Source organism: Chrysemys picta, chromosome 1 (assembly GCF_011386835.1).
Source record: "Chrysemys picta bellii isolate R12L10 chromosome 1, ASM1138683v2, whole genome shotgun sequence".
Classification (NCBI taxonomy): Eukaryota; Metazoa; Chordata; order Testudines; family Emydidae; genus Chrysemys; species Chrysemys picta.
The window spans coordinates 230,844,920-230,864,451 of NC_088791.1; the positions used below are offsets into that span (position 1 = coordinate 230,844,920).

Genomic DNA, 19,532 nt, shown 5'->3' on the forward strand with positions numbered 1-19,532 from the left:
CTGCACTACCCCGGTGAGGTGGGCTAGCGAAAGGATCTGAGTCCTCGCTCCCACTCCCTTTACCCAGAGGCCTCCCTGCCCTTGAGCACTCACCTTCCACTCTCCTGTCTGGCTGAGTCCTCGTAACCCCAACAAGGCTGGGCCCAGGATTCCTGGGGGGCTCGACCCCCAACCCTGCTGTGGTCACCTAGGACAGGGGCTAGGGTGTCCCCACTCCGGGGTACTCTCTCTGCACTGGGCACCTCCCTGACCCACTGATTATTCCATACAATTTAAAGCAAATACAAGTTGTTTAATTAACAATTAATCTAAAGAAAAGAACAAGGAAAAATGGGAAAGGTTAAAGGAAAACACATCACCCCGCTCTGTGGCAGGGAACATCACAAACAGTGTCTCTGGAACATCAGGGCAGGTCACAGTCTGCTCCTTGTAGGTCCCAGGCCTCCTTCTCAGGCCCTGGCTGTGCTGCAGAGACGCTGCGGGTTGGACACTTGCAATGGTGGTGGCCACACACCTCCGGGCTTTGAGTGGTGGGACCCTTCTTCCCAGCATCAGCCCCCCATAGGGTTAAGGTCCCCCTCCCGGTCTGGCCTGTAAGGGCCCTTGTCTGGGGGTGTCTTTCTGTGCTGGGCCCTTTGCCCAAGGTCCCCCCTTGGCTGGCCCCACTTTCTCACCACACCTGGCTCTGTGGCTGCAGCTCTGCTCCCAGCACAGGATCTGCTCTCCCTCGGCTGCGTCTCTGGCTCTGTGGCTGCGCCTCTGGCCCCTCTGGATCTGGCACGGTTCTGCTCTTCAGCTCAGCTTGGGTCCCTGCTCTCTCCTTAGCTTGGCCCCACTCAGTCTGACCCAGGTAATTCCAACTCACACGGAGGACGGGACCCACCCTGGCCTCCTGTCATGCTGATTAGCCTGCCCGCCCTGTCAATCAAGCTTACCTGGAGCATTGGCCTCTCGCCATTGTTCCTGGGGACTGTCAGTCTCATGGTCCTGATTTCCCATCGACCCCTCCCCTTTTAGTGCTGGGAGCTAGCCAACCAAAACACCCCCACTGAATTTTAGTAAGGGGGCAACAGTCCCCTTACACAAAGAATGGAAAAGTACAAAGTCTGACAGCATAGAAACAATGTATAATGCAAGGAGTATAAGATTTCCACATGCTATTTCTTGTGAAACGTGTGTTAATTACTTTAGTCCCCCATTTAGAGTCAAGAGCCAAACAAGAGTCACATTCAAACTAGCAGATCGTCAGTCCCTGCAGCAGTCGTGGTCCCTGCAGCAAACGTACTGACCCTCTGAGCCACATAACACAATCTTCAGAAGTTCGAGAGCCAGGGTTCACCAGCCGAGCCTTGGAGCTTCAGCCCTGTGGGATGCGAGGTCTCAGGGCTTCTGCCTTGGAGGAGGCGCCTGCCAGGGCTTCAGGCCGACTCCTGTTGAAGTGCTGAGCCCCAGCAAGCACACCCCTGGGGGCTGCAGCCCCGAGACCCCCCCTCCCTGCTGGGCAGAAGTCAGAGTCAATGCATGGGAGGGGCACCGGGGGGTCATATGCCCACCCAAATTTTTGCCAGGGTTTGCTGGCCCCACGCAGTCACATGATGTCACCAGGGCTCCTCCCTGCATGGCAGCTGATGGAGCCAGCAAGCTGGAAGCTGCAGCCATGGGAGAGGCAGCAGCGAACAGCTGGGAGCTGCAGGGAGAGTGCTGCTTTTGCTGCTTTCTCTCCCTGCAGAGCTAAAGCAGCGGCCCCTCCCTGTTATCACCTGGGAGGTGCAGGTGGGGTATGGTAGGTGGAGAATGGGCGTGGGGGCTAGGGTGACTAGACAGCAAGTCTGAAAAATCAGGACGCGGGTGGAGGGTAATAGGAGCCTATATAAGAAAAAGATCAAAAAATTGGGACTGTGCCTATAAAATCGGGACATCTGTCACCCTAGGGGGGGCCTACATGAGCCGCACTTTACTGTAAAAGAGCTGCATGTGGCCTGCATGTAGGCTCAACATACATAATGAGTGAATGTTCTAGCAGTGTATTGTTGTACAAAGAAAGTGACAAGGTTAACTATGAGCAGGGTTCATTGCTGCAGTCTAGTAAAAGCTGATCTCTTCACTGCATGTACACATCTAACAACAGGCAAGAAAGAAGAGACAGAATTATTTTCTTCCTAAAATGGCATCATAGAGCTTTCCTGTTTTCTTGACCTGAATCTCTCTGAAACCAGCTGCAGTGAAGAGCTTGCTGTACTCGGCTGGCGTTCGTACTCTTCCTTCAGTTTGAACCAACATTATCAGATTGAAGAGCTGGGCATCTACAGACCCAGTTTTGTCTTCATTCAAAAGTGTTTCAACCAACAGCACGCCGCCGCCTGGTGGGATAAAGAGATTTAAAAACATGTTGGTTTGTCAGAGAAGGACACTAAAGCTGATTTTTCAACCGCCTTTTTAGGTATTTCCATAACCTTAGAGATCCCCTTTATATTAAAAGAAAAATCATGTTATATTGCTTCAGTAGTTAATGAAATAGCAAGAGGGATTCTATGCATCAATTAGCTATTATTTCCTGTACTTCAAAGTAGAGAGTGAAGGGGAACCTAGTAGCTGTGATTGAAACATTTATTTACTCCAGCAGAAATGCACCAGAGATGTGGCTGCTCGGCATCTCTGAAAATCAAGCCCCATGGCTAGAGTTTTAAAATAATTTAGGCATCTAAAAATGCACATTGGCAATTTTCAAAATTTGAATGGGTGCCTATCAACATCATAGGCACCTGAATAACTTTAAAAATGTGGCCTTGCATGTCTAAAGTGTATGCCCAAACCTAGAAGCTAGAGTTGCCAAATTTGGATGGATGTATTCATGGAGGTTTTGTCAGATGTCATAATCTTTAATAAAGATGAATCTTTAATTCCTGGAGATGCCAGGACAATTCTGGAAACTCGGCAATATTGCTAGAAGCAAATTTTCAAGTTGGCCATTCTTACTGATGGGGTCTGGATGCAAATCACTAATGTAAAAGGAGAAAGTCTTTCATTGAAATGGCGCTTTAAAAAAACCCCTGTCCAAACCAAATGATATCTATAAGTCTGTATTTTGCAAAGAGGAAAACATACCAGGCTTGCAAGCCTTGTGGATTTTTGTTAGTAGATGCATACACTTGTCATCTGCCCAGTCATGCAGGATCCTCGCCAAAATGTACAGGTCAGCTTCTGGTATTGGATCTTTAAAAAAATCTCCTGTAACAAAAAGAAAAAGAATGCAAAAAATAGGCCTGAATAAGCAAACATTTCCAATCTGGTACTGGGAAAAGTACATGCTAGCTCCAAAACTGTTTGAGAGACTTGCTGGGAAGCTACACTCTTCTGGCTTGTCATGCTGCGTATTCACATCCCACTTAGGGGGCAAATCTCCCAGTATTGGATAATTGGTGATGTGCTCTTTATCCATCCACTTGTATGCCGATTTCATTTCTCTCTCTCTCTCTTTCTCTCCGTTTCCTCTCTGCTTCAGCCATATAAACCAGCTGTCACACTTCTCTGTCTTTGCTTTTAGGTCATCCCCCGTCCCCTCCCCTTCTTCCCCTTCTTCACTGCTGGGTCCCCTTTCTCTATCTCTCCCCTCCTCTCCTGACCCCCACCCTCCAAAATTGACCATTTCTTTCTATTTAAATAGTAAAACTAGACACCTAAAACCAACATACCCCTACACTGGTGTGATGGATGATGCTATATGATTGAGGATAACTATATTTATTATAGCTGGTATCACCATTATACAATTGCAACAAACTTTGTACAAAGTATGTCATGTAAGATAACAATGGAAAAGATACATGCTAACAAATCCTGTTTAAATCTATGTATCATCACTGTATGTGAAGTTATGATATTGGCTATGTATTTGTATCTCAAATGTGTTTGTTCTTGGAGTGACGCCCACAAGGATGTTTACATCCGGTCTCGACAACCCGTTGTGAATGTACTATCCAAGTGTGGAAGGGCTATTAGAAAGAATCATCTTTCCAGATAGCCTCTTCCTGAGGATGCCTCAGATAGCAAGGAGCCAATGGTGTCTAATGTGATTCAGCAAAACATGTATGGACATGTGGTGAGGACATGTGACCTAAGAATCCATGTTGGCCAGTAACTCTCCATGTACCTGTATGATGGCCTTGGCTTGGGACAGTAAATTTCCAGGCACATGAGAGAGGGCATAAATTACAGCGGAGAAAACTCCATCTTGCCTCATTCCTGCTCCAAACTTCTCTGCACTGTAGATTTATAACAAAAGAAGTATTCTAAGCTAGGGACTGAGGCCCTTCCAAGCTTTTGGAAGTTTGCCAGAGAGACTTCTGCAAATCAACAGACTATTACATCAAAGCTACAAACCTGATCTCAGGATGTAGCAATTTTTTTTTGTAATGTATATATCTTTTACCTATTTTAGAACTTTCTTCTTTATTTTTAATACATTCTTAGTTAGTTTACTAAGCATTGACTGGCAGCGTGATTTTGGTAAGATCTGAAATATTTATTGACCTGGGACCTGTGGCTAATCCTTTGAGATTGAGAAACCTTAATGTACAGGGAATTGGGTCACACTCAGTAACATTTCACTGTACAAGATCTATTTGTCTGGATTGCGAACTAGGGGCTGGAATGCTTAAGGGGACTGCATGTTTTGGCTTCTTGTTAAGCAGTGTGGTATGAGAGGAGCTCTTTTGTTACTGGGTTGGTGAATCTAATTAAAGAGGAAATCACCCGGCAGTGGGTCACATGTATATTGTAACATGACCCAACAGCATTTATCCCTTCAAATGTAACATGGAGATCTTTATGGTCCTTTGTGCCCAGTCACATTGCACTAATCTACACAACGTACTGTTTTCAACAATTTAGCCTGCTTTGGACTGCCCACAATTGTGCAGTGAAGCCACATCCTCCCTCCCGCCAGGGTGACACCTGGAAGGGCTAGGAAGGCCACTGCATGGAGTGAGTTTGTTTTTCTTTTTACATTGCTGTTTAATAGGGATTATGCTCAAGGACTTGGAATATATTTGCATCCTTGGCACCTAATAGCTCAGCTTCATCAGATGAGTAAACAAGTTCAAAGGGTATACATTGCTCATGAGATTCTGTTATAATGAAACACGGTCCCTTCAGCACATTTTTCTTTGCATATGAGCATACACAAAATGAACCAAGTTTACCTTCATGGAAAGTGATCCGACGTTCTTCTGGGGGTACAAAACGCTCCTTTGCCACTTGCACTACTTTAGGTAGGTCATAAATTGTGACGGTAGAATTTGGGTACAAAGAAATACATTCCTGGGCCAAACCACCTGCACATCCTTATAGTGAAAGTGAAATACAGGGTAAATGCTCAAATATAACAATATTGGTCATTTTTATAACATCTTGCATCTAAGAAACTTTCATAGATTCTAGGACTGGAAGGGACCTCGAGAGGTCATCGAGTCCAGTCCCCTGCCCGCATGGCAGGACCAAATACTGTCTAGACCATCCCTGATAGACATTTATCTAACCTACTCTTAAATATCTCCAGAGATGGAGATTCCACAACCTCCCTAGGCAATTTATTCCAGTGTTTAACCACCCTGACAGTTAGGAACTTTTTCCTAATGTCCAACCTAGACCTCCCTTGCTGCAGTTTAAACCCATTGCTTCTGGTTCTATCCTTAGAGGCTAAGGTGAACAAGTTTTCTCCCTCCTCCTTATGACACCCTTTTAAATACCTGAAAACTGCTATCATGTCCCCTCTCAGTCTTCTCTTTTCCAAACTAAACAAACCCAATTCTTTCAGCCTTCCTTCATAGGTCATATTCTCAAGACCTTTAATCATTCTTGTTGCTCTTCTCTGGACCCTTTCCAATTTCTCCACATCTTTTTTAAAATGCGGTGCCCAGAACTGGACACAATACTCCAGCTGAGGCCTAACCAGAGCAGAGTAGAGCGGAAGAATGACTTCTCGTGTCTTGCTCACAACACACCTGTTAATACATCCCAGAATCATGTTTGCTTTTTTTGCAACAGCATCACACTGTTGACTCATATTTAGCTTGTGGTCCACTATAACCCCTAGATCCCTTTCTGCCGTACTCCTTCCTAGACAGTCTCTTCCCATTCTGTATGTGTGAAACTGATTTTTTAACTTAGACTGCAATGAACTCAGATTCATGCCGCCTTGCGAGATAGGTTAATGTTAGTATCCATTTTTATAGAAGGAGACACTGAAGTACAAAAAAGGTAAGTGATTTGTTCATGGTCTCCCAGCCTATCTCCGAAATAAGACCCAATTCTTCTGTTTCCCAGTCCTGTGATCTAATCACTGGACCATAAAGGGTATTGCTTTAAAACAACATAGTATGGTGCAACTACAGCCGGCTGGAAATTTTCAAAGGAAGAGTGTTTTCTTTCAAAGAAATGGCCATTCTGAATATGAAATTTTTGTGCAATATTGATTTTATCTAAATTTTAGTTTTCATGAAATTTTTATGATTTTTTTTTAAATAAAATATATAACTAGAAGTATTTTTCACTAAAAGCCTGTATTTTGGAAAAGAGGAAATGGAGATCACCATTTTATTGTTTTCCATCAAACATGAGAATTTAAACAAATAAAATTGGGTCTGTTTTGAACACTGGAAAACAAAAACCTCAATTTTTTGGTGAAAATATTCTGAAATTTTTTCCACCCGCATTAGATTAAACTAAAAGCCAAAGTACAAGTGACCTACTACAACAGATAGTCCCCTTAGCTAAAACTGACGGACCATTCCTCTGTTTTAAAGCTCCCATCTTCAGTCATTAGGATGGCATGTAGCATAATAATAATACTTAGCCTCTTATATAGTGCTATTAAACTAGCACCTGGCCTTAAAGTCTATAGTGCTTTTAATCTATGAATATCAAAGCACTTCACAAAGAAGGCACATATCATAATCTCCATTGTACAGATGGGACAACAGAGGCCCACAGAGGGGAAATGACTTGCCTAAGGTCATCCAGCAGGCCAGGGGCAGAGCTGGGATAGAACACAAGTCTCCTGTGTCCCAGCATAGTCACAATCAGCACAGTCACTGTAGCAATGCATTAGAACTCTAGGCACCCTTCCCTACAAGCTGGATTTCAAAAGCCCTTACCTCCTCCCATTAGGTTTACACCAAAGCCAGGTCTTGGTATATAGAAAATGCCACACTGAGACATGAGCAAAATAACTGAACTCTTAAAAATGGAAAAGATTCACATCCAGCATCCAGTATTCACCATTCAAAACATTACCATACAGTTAATGTCCAGGGTGGGTTTTGTTTGTATTGTAAAAACAAAGCCCAGAGGGGGAAAGAAACTGGTGAGGAGCGTGACTTGAGTTATTTTACATTAAAAGGACAGCATATGTTAAGGTGATTTTTCCCATGATATTAAATTCATGTTTTTCTGGAGATGAGAAGTGAAAATGGCCAGAGCAGATTAGCCAGACTTCATTTCTGCTTTCTGTGTTTTAGAAACTTGGGAGAGCAAAACAGCAGGGGAGACGTAGTAATGGAGATTGCATGGTGCTATAAATCCTGACAGGATTGAAATACAGAGACAACGGTAAAGCTGTTTAGGGGTAAGAAGTATGCAGTCAATTCACCAACCTAAAGTCACAGAATGAAGTGAAGAGTAGCCTGGAAGCTGTTCTGGTAGAATTTCTTAAGCAATGGCAGAAGAAAAACCTACCCAACCAGTGAGAAGGAAAATAAGCAGCTACTTAGATCTATGGGGTTCTTTAGACTCAGGAAAACATTCTGCTTTCTAATGCTTTTATCATTTTCAAGTTTGTATACGACTTTGGCTCAAAATGTAAAATGCTTCCTTTGTGATTGATCCTGGCCATGTAGTCTGCCCTGTTTTTCCATTACTCACACAGGTCGTAGAACAAGTGCAGTATTTATCCATAGCTTACCAAAGAAAACAGTTCAACGTTCTGATGACACTTACCTCCCAGATCATAAATGACGGTGAAAGGTGAAAGGTCAAATGCACCAATCACATCTCTGCCATACATCTTCCAAAAATCATTCAAGAAATACATAAATTTGATCATCTCTTCTTCTGATCTAGTGATTTGAAAGAACATTATTTGTAGCACAAGGAAATTATGACACATTCATTGATGGCTAGCATCATATAACTCTTGTGCTTTTAGCTGAAATACTATATTAAACCCTGTTTCTCTGCCAGCATGCACAATCGTCTCTTTTGATCACTATTAAAATAAACGTACTTTAGCAGACATTCAAAATATTAAGAATAAATCCACCCTGTTTCATATCCTACATTTTAATGAGACTTACTGTAAGTTACACTTATCATCTAGCAGTGCGCTATGATGCTAGGCCTAAGGGTCGCCAGCTGTTTTTCATTGAACAGAATTTTCCATTCTACCAAATATTCTACATAGCAAATTGTTCATGATAGGCTGCCAGTAAGAACTTGATGCTTAGATACCAAGGTGATGAGCACCTTAGACATACCAGAGACTCAGCACTGGATGCCATTGAAATGACGGGGTTTTCATGTGAATGAGACTAATCACCATATTTCACAGTCAAAGTGGTAATACAAAATAGAAAAGTCATCCACATAAAAGAAAAGCATAAAACTCCCAACACTAAATTGATTATTACCTGTAGAGAGCCCCATAGAGGTCTTCTGAGGAAATACCAAATGGTCGATCATACTGGTTTTTCCCATCCCTTAAAGAAAAATAAATATGGGATATTTCTGCTTTAGCACCTTACTGCATTGGTGACAATTTTGGCTTATTAAGGTACTCATTTTATTCTACTTATTAAGGTATAAGTGTTACCCTTTATATTATTGCTTTGATCAGGGATTCTGAAATGCGGCCACCAACCGCTTTTCCTCCAGCCACGGGGATGCCTGCAGCAGGTACTTCGTCCCTGGGGTGGCAGGGCTTCAGAGGCCCCAGCGCTTCAGGAGTCAGGGCACAGGGTCCCCTGGGGCAGCCAAGCTCCCAACCCACATCCATGGGGAAGCGAGGCCCCCAGGACAGTGGCAGCTGCGAGATTCCCATCCCCCATGTGGTGGCAGCGGGGTCCCCTTGGGTAGCCGGGCTTCCAGCCCCTGGCCCTCAGGCTATCGGACTCCAGCCCCCATTACTGGGACAGCGGGGCTCTCAGGGCAATGGGGCTTCAGGGGCCCAATGCTTCGGCAGGTGGTGCAGTACGACCCCTTTGGGGCAGCCTAGGTCCTGGCCCCTATCCATGGGGGAAGTGGAGCCCCCAAGGGTAGAGAGGGCAGCTGGGCTCCCAGTCCCAGGGCACCTGGGATCCCAGTCCAGGGCCCCCAGTGGGACTTCAGGCCCCTGGTGGCCATGGAGCTCCTGGCCCACAGGGCAGCATGGCCACCATCATCAGTTGGCTGCATCCCGAGGCCTCAAATAAAACTGAGTGTGGGGAGAACCCCTGGCTTGTTCATTCTGAACGTTGTCTGTGCCACACCAGAAGATTCAGAAAGGAAATCAGTCTCTTCTTTGTTATTATTTTATGTTCATTATTGGACACCACGAAGAGGAAGGAAACACAACTGCTATTTGATATACCAGAGACAGGGTTCAGATCCTCAGCTGGTGTAAATTGACACAGCTCCATAAAGAGCTGTGCTGAGTTGTACAGGCTGAGATTCTGACCCAATATACACTGACTTCCTTCCTCACTTTCTTCTGCCTTTGGCAACACAACCAATTAGGATCCCTGCAAGCATCCCTCAGTCACTATTCATCATCATTTGCCTGGCCGAGGGCTTCCCTCCACAGAAACTATTATCATGATTAAATGTTCCCCGTGAGACACACCAAATAATCATAGTATAGAAGTCTGTTTCCTGACTCTGCAGTGAATTTATCCACTGAAGCACTAGGAAACATAAGTTCGTGTAGTAGTAGTTCAACATGCTTCCCAAACAATTACCAGTCAGTGTCACCCAGGAGGTGTGTGGGTTACATATGTCTTCATTTTCTATTGTTTCCCCGGAGACACGCCTCTTCCCGAGCAGGTTCACAAATGTAGCAAAGTGCTTTATTGCAATGGATGTTGGCACATGAATTTTGTACAAACGACATAAGATTTCATCTCCTTACCTCACAGCATCTGTCAGGTAGTGCCAGCAAAAATAGATGGTTTTGGAGTAGTACATCAAACAATGATACTGAGACTTGGGACTTGATTTTGTAAGGTAGAGGTTGGAAAGCTCTGTGTTCCTGTAAAAGGCTAAAGGGAAAAAGAAGGTAAGTTAACATTTACAAACTTCTCATTGTGCAAAGCCTGTTTTACAGCATAATCTGTGTAACAAGAACAAGCTGTAGGAATGCAACCAAAGCAACAAGGAAACTGCAGGAGATTCCCCACTCTAGATAGACCAGAGATAGAGGAAGGTCTGGGAGCACGCATGCATAGCATACCATAGCTACCCATCAGATTCTGCAAGATCTGGAATGAAGGATTCCAGGATATAAAAAGCACACCCCAGCACCATCACCATTTCTTTGTGAAACTGTATAAGCCAAACGCCTGTAGTGACATCTCTTTCCACTATGCTTTTTAGTGTAGGTGCTCAAAAGCATCTTATTTCAGCAATAATACCTAACATACCAGTCTTTTTTCACCTGATGAGGAAACCAAGAGGGAGACTTAAGTCCCCAGGACATAAAACCACCCATTATCCCTAACTTGAGTAGCTCACACACTTCTGAGGCCATGTACTCCTACTGAATTTCAATATTCTCACTGGCTGATTATGGGAGTCATCTGACAGATGCAAAGTTTTGGGCTCTTACTATGCTTAATATATGTCTTTCGTGGACAGATATATGGGCTGGTATAGAATGTGTTCTCTCTCTTACAGCACAGGCAAACTCCCACTGAATTCAATGAGAGCCAGATTAGGCTTTAAATCTGTTTCTCAACTGTGTGTGATGGGAGGACTGGGGTATGGGCAGTTCCAGGAGAGTCGCTGTGTGGGCTCTACACCCAGGCGGCTGCCACAGCGGAGAAAAGTTCCTCTGAAGCATCCAGCTGAACTTCTATTAGCAGGGTGGATGCTGCCTCATTTGTGCTCCTGCAGCTGGCCTGGTTGCCATGGAAAGGGTGTAGGTGGTTTCAGAAGAGGCCACAGATTTCTAAATGCTTGTCTACATGGTGAAATGGACTGGAATAGCTGTTTGGTAAAAGCTCCCCATGTTGACAGCTTAGTTTAATCCACTTTGGAAGTGGATCAAGCTAAACTGGAACAAGCCAACTCTTATTCTACTGTGGAATGGCTATAGCACTTTAAATTCCCCCTTCCTTATTCCAGAATAACTTCCCCTTATAGATGCGGCCTAAGAGAAGAGAAGGTATGTGTAAAAAGGCCACTCTTCTTGGATGTGGAGTACCTTAGAGACTAACAAACGTATTTGAGCATAAGCTTTCGTGGGCTAAGACCCACTTCATTGGATGCATGCAGTGGAAAACACAGTAGTGTCACCGAAACATCGGGTCCACCTAGCTGAGAGCCAATTACAGCCAGACAGGGATAAGGAAGAGTTGCTTTATTCTGCAGAAGAAAGGAGAACCTTGCACCTTGGTACAAAGACTCTAGGGTTACCATACGTCCGGATTTTCCCGGACATGTCCGGCTTTTTGGACTCCAAATCCCCGTCCGGGGGGAAATCCCAAAAAGCCGGACATGTCCGGGAAAATCGGACATCTGGCCGGGGGCTCGGGGGCCTGGCCGGCGGTGCCGGGCCGGGGGCTCGGCCGGCGGTGCTCGGGGGGGCCCGGGGCCGGGCGGCTCGGCCGGCGGCTCGGGTGCCGGGGCGGGGGCTCGGCCGGCGGTGCTCGGGGGGGGGCCCGGGGCCGGGCGGCTCGGCCGGCGGCTCGGGTGCCGGGTGCCGGGCCGGGGGCTCGGCCGGCGGTGCTCGGGGGGGGCCCGGGGCCGGGCGGCTCGGCCGGCGGTGCTCGGGGGGGGCCCGGGGCCGGGCGGCTCGGCCGGCGGTGCTCGGGGGGGGGCCGGGGCCGGGCGGCTCGGCCGGCGGTGCTCGGGGGGGGGGCCCGGGGCCGGGCGGCTCGGCCGGCGGTGCTCGGGGGGGGGGCCCGGGGCCGGGCGGCTCGGCCGGCGGTGCTCGGGGGGGGGGCCGGGGCCGGGCGGCTCGGCCGGCGGTGCTCGGGGGGGGGGCCGGGGCCGGGCGGCTCGGCCGGCGGTGCTCGGGGGGGGGCCCGGGGCCGGGCGGCTCGGCCGGCGGTGCTCGGGGGGGGGGCCCGGGGCCGGGCGGCTCGGCCGGCGGTGCTCGGGGGGGGGGCCCGGGGCCGGGCGGCTCGGCCGGCGGTGCTCGGGGGGGGGGGGCCGGGGCCGGGCGGCTCGGCCGGCGGTGCTTGGGGGGGGGGCCGGGGCCGGGCGGCTCGGCCGGCGGTGCCGGGGGGGGGCCCGGGCGGCTCGGCCGGCGGCTCGGGTGCCGGGTGCCGGGCCGGGGGCTCGGCCGGCGGTGCTCGGGGGGGGGCCCGGGGCCGGGCGGCTCGGCCGGCGGCTCGGGTGCCGGGTGCCGGGCCGGGGGCTCGGCCGGCGGTGCTGGGGGGGCCCGGTGCCGGACCGGGCCGGGGGGCTCGGCCGGCGGCTCGGGTGCCGGGCCGGGTGCCGGCGGTGCTCGGGGGGGCCCGGTGCCGGGCCGGGCCGGGGGGCTCGGCCGGCGGCTCGTGTGCCGGGTGCCGGGCCGGGTGCCGGCGGTGCTCGGGGGGGCCGGGTGCCGGGCCGGGAGCTCGGCCGGCGGTGCCGGGCCGGGGGCTCGGGGGACGGGCTGGGGACCTGCGGTGCCGGGGGTGGGCCGCGCCTCCTCGTCCCCCCCCCCCCCCCCCCCCCCCCCCCCCCCCCCCACACACACCCTTACCTGCTTCAGGCTTCCCGCGACTCAAATGTTCGCGGGAAGCAGGGGAGGGGGCGGAGACTTTGGGGAGGGGGCGGGGTTGGGGCGAGGCTGGGGGCGGGGCTGGGGCCCCTTTAAAGTGTCCTCCTTTTGGAGGCACTAAATATGGTAACCCTAAAAGACTCTGTCTTACACACATTTTACCATTCCTTTATACACATTCAGACAAAGGCCCTTGCCGTGTTAACATTTGATTGGTGGTTTTCAGACCCGTGCTTTTGCTATCTGGTCAGTGAAAACCGGCTTGGGACCAGCTTCAACTACCTTAAGGCCTTGAAAGGGAAGACAGTTGAAAAGTTCAGGCTACTGTGTATTTAAGGTGTTTGCTTTTATCTAATGGCCGCTGGCTGACATAACGGCAATTCGGGCCTGACAAGTTTAAAACTTGTCAGGCCCGTTATGCAATTTGCGATTAAGCTGGAGGGACAGATACTGGGTTTTTTTATGGACAGCAGAGCTTTTGATTATAGCATTACACAGGCATTTGGCACATTGTATTATTATTTAAATAACACATAGAAAGAAAAGAAAGAAAATAATTTATTTAACAATTGTTTGAAAGAGCCCCATAAACTATGACCTAAGGTTTGGAAGGAGGTTTTTAAAATTAAAGGTGTGATTAAGAGATACAGCATGGAAAATAACAGCAGCATTTTTAATGGCGTGTAAATTTTGCTTAATTAAGCTGGAATGATTAACATAGAAATAACATTTTTTTTAATGTGAGCATAAACCCCCCCCCCCCCCCCAATTGGTTTATATGCTTGGAAGGAGCATTGAGAACGTTTGCATTTTTACTTAGAAAGTTTTTAAGTATGTTTTTATGGCCACAGATTAGATAGTATTTTTGATGTGTTTGTAAGGGCAGTGGGCCAAGCCTGAATATGCTAGATTTTATTGCAATGCTTTTTTAGCTTTAGTGATATTTAATACCATTTTTGTTAGCAATTTTTGGGTTATAGAACTAAGGGCGAAGATAACATGTAACTTACTAATTTTAGCTTGTACTTGGGTTAGCTGGGCTCCAATTTTTTATTATGTTTTTGGTTTTTAAAAATATTTTAAACTGCTGCTGCATTATTGGCCCCATCCCAAAGGGATTCGGTTAAGTTTTTTTTTTTTTTTTTAGAGGAAATAACCTAAGCTTTTTGTTGTGCTAATTTAATGGCAGCCCCCTGTGAGCAATTTGGGTATGTAGAGGTGATCTGGAAACTGGATAAGGGTAATAAAAAATTAACAGTTTTTAGTGTAGTGTTAATTACAGTTAATTGATATTTTAATACATTTTTTTTGGTGTAGCATTATACCATATTATTAAGCATGGGTTTTATAAAGGTTTTTTTTGCTAGTGTATAATTTTTTGTTTTTTTATTAGGGTTAGTTTTTAATGTTTTTTGTAGGCAGGAATTTCTGGATTTTGGTGGTTTTAATGAAGCAAGTGTTTTTTTGTTTTGTTTTGTTTTTTGAAACAGTTATGGTTTAGTATTATATAGGGGAGAGGTTACTAGCACATTATTCTAATGGCTTTGCGTTTTTTGAAAAAATTTAAAGGCACAGTAGGTTTGTCAGTGGACAAGGGAGAAGTTACTAGCACTTTACCTTGGTTTTTTTTGTTTTGTTTTTTTGCTGTTTAAAAGGCACAGCAGAGCTAGAAGGAGAAATAGGCTTATTAGTTGGAGAGTTTTTTTGAGGTGGAGGGGTCTTTTTACAGTGAGAAGCATGGGTTTAGGTAGGCAGTTTTTGGCACTTTACAGCAGTGTTGGTGGTTAACGGGACTTGGAAAGGGCCTTTTTAGCATGGAGCCAAAGCAGTTTTTTGTTGGTGGATTTTTACATAGATTTAGTTTTTTTGTTTTAATGAACGGCAGGGCTGCTAGGGTTTTTGGGTAGCATTTCTTTTATTTGTGAGACAAGAAACCTAACTATTTTATTAATGCCTGGCAGTGTTTTGCAGATTTTATAGTTGCTTGGGCACATTTAGACCCCCCTTTTCTTGGCTGTTAGCCAAGTTTTAGCTGTGGACAGTGTTTTTGAATGGGGCCAGCATTTTATTTTTGGACTGAACTTGCTAGCGATTTTTTTTTAATTTGTTTTGGTTTTTTTTTTTTTTTTTTTTTTGGCTTTTTTTAATTTACAAAGGAAATTTTTATTTTTTACTTATATACTTTTTTTTAATAATGAACACATACATATTGCTATTATACAGTACACTAGTTTTACTACTTAATGTATGCTATGTATACCCTTTTAGTAAAATTTCTTTATTATAGAGCTTTGGAGCAACAAACCAGGACAAGCACACCCACTTTTGAGGAGTCCACTCGGTACAACCTTTGGTGTTTAATAGCTTTTTTTTTTTTTTTTTAGCCCTTTGGCTAGAAATTTGAGGTAGCCAGAAGTATCCCATGGGCAATATGGGGAGTGGGTTAATTTTTTATGTTTTTGCATTTAAAGACTGTTGGTATGCAAATTTTAACAATAATTTTGGCCATGGAACACAAAAATAATTTTTATTGCGCCAGTAAATGCATGGTACATTGAATGCTATTTAGCTGGCATTTGTTTTTGTTTTTTGATGATTTGAAAGACAAAAGAACAGAGGTTTACTGTTTTGGGGCACTTAGTTATTGCTTAAAATATTTTTTTATATACATATATTTTTGTTGATTTTAGACAAAACAGAGGAATTACTTTATATTTTTTGTATTTGTTTTATAGGCAGCTCAGGTTTTAGTGGCTTTTGCCTTATTAGTTAGAAAATTGCATTAATATAGATGCTTTTTGGCTTGCTTTTAGATTTAAAGCTATTTATAGCTTAAAATTTTTTACTTAAAAAGGGACACAATTAACTTTTTTAGATTTTTGATTGCCTTTTACAGTTGAAGACAGTTGAAAAGTTCAGGCTACTGTGTATTTAAGGTGTTTGCTTTTTTCTAATGGCCGCTGGCTGACAGAACGGCTACTAGCTATTAAGGGGGGTCACTAGTAACTTTCACAGTAGGAAGATATATATATATACAGAGGACATGAAAAAATGGGTGTTACCATACTAACTATAATGAGAGTAATCAGTTAAGGTGGGCTATTATCAGCAGAAGGAAAAAAACTTTTGTAGCGATAATCAGGATGGCTCATTTCCAACCGTTGACAAGAAGGTGTGAGTAACAGTATGGGGAAAATTAACATGGACAAATAGTTTTTACTTTGTATAATGACCCATCCACTCCCAGTCTTTATTCAAGCCTAATTTAATGGTGTCCAGTTTGCAAATTAATTCCAATTCTGCAGTTTCTCGTTGGAGTCTGTTTTTGAAACTTCAAACACTGCTTGATTTCCATGGAAGGAATGGGGAGAGGATCTCCTGAGAGCTTGATAGCTGGGAGGGCGTGTACGTGTGTGTGATCTATGAGGAGCAGTCTGAGGTTGCAAGTAAGTTAGGGTTACCATACGTCCTCTTTTTCCCGGACATGTCCAGCTTTTCGGCACTCAAACCCCCGTCCGGGGGGAATTGCCAAAATGCCGAACATGTCCGGGAAAATGGCAGCTCTGCTCCTCCCCTGACTCTTCGGCTCTGTTTAAGAGCTGAGCTGCCCGAGCGCTATGGGCTTCAGGCAGCCCCCTTGCCTCCGGACCCCAGCCGCCGGCCGGGCACTTCCCCTTCCGGGCTCCGGCGGCGCAGGGTCCGGAGGCATGGGGGCTGCCCGAAGCCGGTAGCGCTGGGGCAGCTCGGCTCTTAAACAGAGCCAAAGAGTCAGGGGAGGAGCAGAGCCTCCGGCCGCGGAGCCAGGGCCCGTGGAGGGTCCTCTTTTTTTATTTATTAGATATGGTAACCCTAAGTAAGTACAACAACTGTAAAGAGGTTTGTATGCACGGGGCCTGGCATGAACGCTGAATACATTTGTCATTCACTAATTTAAATTGCTCATTTGGAACTGCGGATTTTTGAAATTATCCAAAGACAATGTTACAAGTTATGTATTGTTTGAAAACCCTACTCACAACAACATTTGTATGCTTCCTGTGTTTAATTCAAATTTTTTAAAAAAAAAAACAATGTTCTTGTTTGTTTAAAGCATGCTACTGCTGCTTCCGTCAGCAAAATGTGTGAGTGGAATTTACGGAAAGATCTACCAGCGTTTGCTGCATATGGAATACAACAGATCAGGAAGAGTAGATGTATCTGGTACAGTCTTTTCCTGCTCTCTGTGGGGTTTTCTCCTTATTTGTGCCTGCTAAATAGTGTACTGAGGGCACAATTCAGGCTGAAAGCAGAGAACACACACCAAAGAAGTTTCTTTGTATACATAAGATTTTCGATCAGGGTTACTTTGTCTGAACACATCTCTTTCTACGCTATCTTTAATATTTCTAAAGTACACTTCACACTGCAGAGCTCCATACCTTCAACAGCGTAAACAGGCATAACTCTGGCAATTTCAATGGAGTTCCACCCATTTATACCAGCTGAGGATCTGACCTCTTATCTTTAGCTCAAGAAATCTGAAACTACACTTTATGTAATAAAGATAATTAATATAAAGATATAAAGACAATTGGCCAAGTTAGCGGGAGATCTTAAAGAAGTCTAAATTAGTGTAACTAATACCATCCTCTGGCCTCCAGACTATATATTCATTACACATCTTACAACGTGCTCTTAGAGATTCCCTTACAGCTGCTTAGACTCAAATTCCCTTACACATGGGTAATTACTATTGTTTGTGAATTTGGTCCAATGAGTTAAATAGGTTCTTAGGAGAAGTAGAAAAGTGACTATGCATCTGTTTTACTCTCTTACTCCTATCCAAGTTCAGTTTTTGTAAATCTGCTGCTTTGAGATTTCTCAAATCATATTGTACCTTTTCCCTCATTCTGGCATTTTTGCTTTTAATATTATAATTCAGTCACACACATACTATTTAATGAGGCCTTAAAACCAACAGTGATTTAATGACTTACTTGCATCTGAAGAAGTGAGGTTCTTACCCACGAAAGCTTATGCTCCCAGTACTTCTGTTAGTCTCAAAGGTGCCACAGGACCCTCTGTTGCTTTTTACAGATTCAGACTAACACGGCTACCCCTCTGATAAGTGATTTAATTGTTAGTCTTCTCCTTTCCCGACAACATTACCTCCTTCACTTTTCATTTCGACTCCCAGGAGCTTTAATCCCACACAGGCATCAAGCAACCGTTCCATTCCGCTGGCACTGGTGCCCAACCGTTCAGCAATGGCATCTGAAGACAGGGGCCCTTCTGACTCCAGCAATAGATCAAACACTCCCAATTCACAGGCAGTAAACATAATCTGAAAGCAAATGGCGGTGGATACAGTGGAGTAAGAGAAAGTGCAGATGCTCCCTGATGAGTTTTAATATAATTTCCAGGCATTATTTGTAATCTTACCTTTGAGACTAAAAACCCATTCTTGTATTGAAATAAGAGCTGAGGATAGTCAAGGTCTTGTGTGGAGCTCATTTTCCTTCAGCGCACTGTGAGAGATCCTCTTGCCTTTCTTGTTCAAATAACCTTCGTTTCTACTAGATACAGATCACACTGGGCAGTTCACTTAATCTGATTGGTCAGGAGTGTCCCTAGCCTCTTCCCCAGGGGAGTTGGGATGGAGGTGTGTTGTTCTGTCCCATCTAGTGGCACAGAGAGCACTTAGAGGGAGAGAGAAAATTAGTCCACGCTACAGCCTTATCTATTAGGCAGTTGGCTTTTAACTCATGCAGTAGAGGCTCATGCACTAAACCAAGGGTCGGCAACATTTGGCACGCGGCTCGCCGGGGTCAGCAGATGTTGACTGGGTACCCAGCTCTGAAGGTGGCGCCCAGCAGCAGTACAGAAGTACAGGTGGTAATATAATAATATGCCATTCTTACTTCTGCACTGTTGACTTCAGAGCTGGGTGCTGGAGAGTAGCAGCTGCTGACTGAGGACCCAGCTCTACAGGCAGCAGTGCAGAAGTAAAGGTGGCAGTACCATATCATGCTCAGGGCTGGAGCAGAGGGTTGGGTGTAGGGGGCGAGGGCTCTGGCTAGGGGTGAAGGCTCTGGGGTGGGGCCGGGGATGTGGGGTTTGGAGTACAGGAGGAGGCTCAGGGCTGAGGCAGAGGGTTGGGGTGCAGGGCAGGTGCAATTGGACCCACATCTGCTTTCCCTGAAGTCTCTCTCTTGACTAAACCCAGGCTGCCCTTATATCTCCCAGTAAGCCTGGTTCTTAGTCACATGGTCTCCAACACATGACTTCTGTACTCATTGCCTTCAGCTGGTGAGGCAAACTACAGTGCCACAGATGAGGCTGAGTCCCAAACCCACTCCGCTTACCTCACCTCAAAAAGTCAACTCAGTCCAGGTTAAGGTGTCTGAGGGATGACTTGCTTCCAGAAAAATTATCCTCCTATCTCCCAATACCCAGGGATCAGTGTTAATATATAGGTCTGTTTGTTAGCCTGGAATAGAATTTTGGAGTTGACTTTTTGATACTCTTATACTAATCTGTGTAAACAAGGGACAAGGACACTGTGATGTTGCTTCTGTCTAGTCAGCTGGATTTG

At 45.8% G+C, this 19,532-nt stretch overlaps 1 protein-coding gene across 6 annotated transcripts; it reads right to left on the reverse strand.

The window, feature by feature from the left end:
• Positions 1-271: 271 nt before the first annotated feature.
• LOC101938338 (acetylserotonin O-methyltransferase-like) lies at positions 272-19,442 on the reverse strand. Of its 6 annotated transcripts, none has more exons than XM_065580753.1 (9): positions 19,303-19,442; positions 18,380-18,513; positions 18,107-18,281; positions 10,160-10,289; positions 8,685-8,753; positions 7,996-8,114; positions 5,202-5,342; positions 3,106-3,228; positions 272-2,360 (listed from the first exon to the last, which is right to left on the reverse strand). In XM_065580753.1, the coding sequence occupies exons 2-9, from the start codon at positions 18,449-18,451 to the stop codon at positions 2,149-2,151; spliced, it is 1,041 nt and encodes a 346-aa protein (XP_065436825.1). In that variant the 5' UTR covers positions 18,452-18,513; positions 19,303-19,442; the 3' UTR covers positions 272-2,148. The 6 variants fall into 6 exon arrangements, with proteins under 6 accessions (XP_065436825.1, XP_065436827.1, XP_065436824.1 ...); XM_065580755.1 differs by having other exon boundaries at positions 19,308-19,439; XM_065580752.1 differs by having other exon boundaries at positions 18,380-18,636; positions 19,303-19,439.
• Between the last annotated feature and the right edge of the window lie 90 nt (positions 19,443-19,532).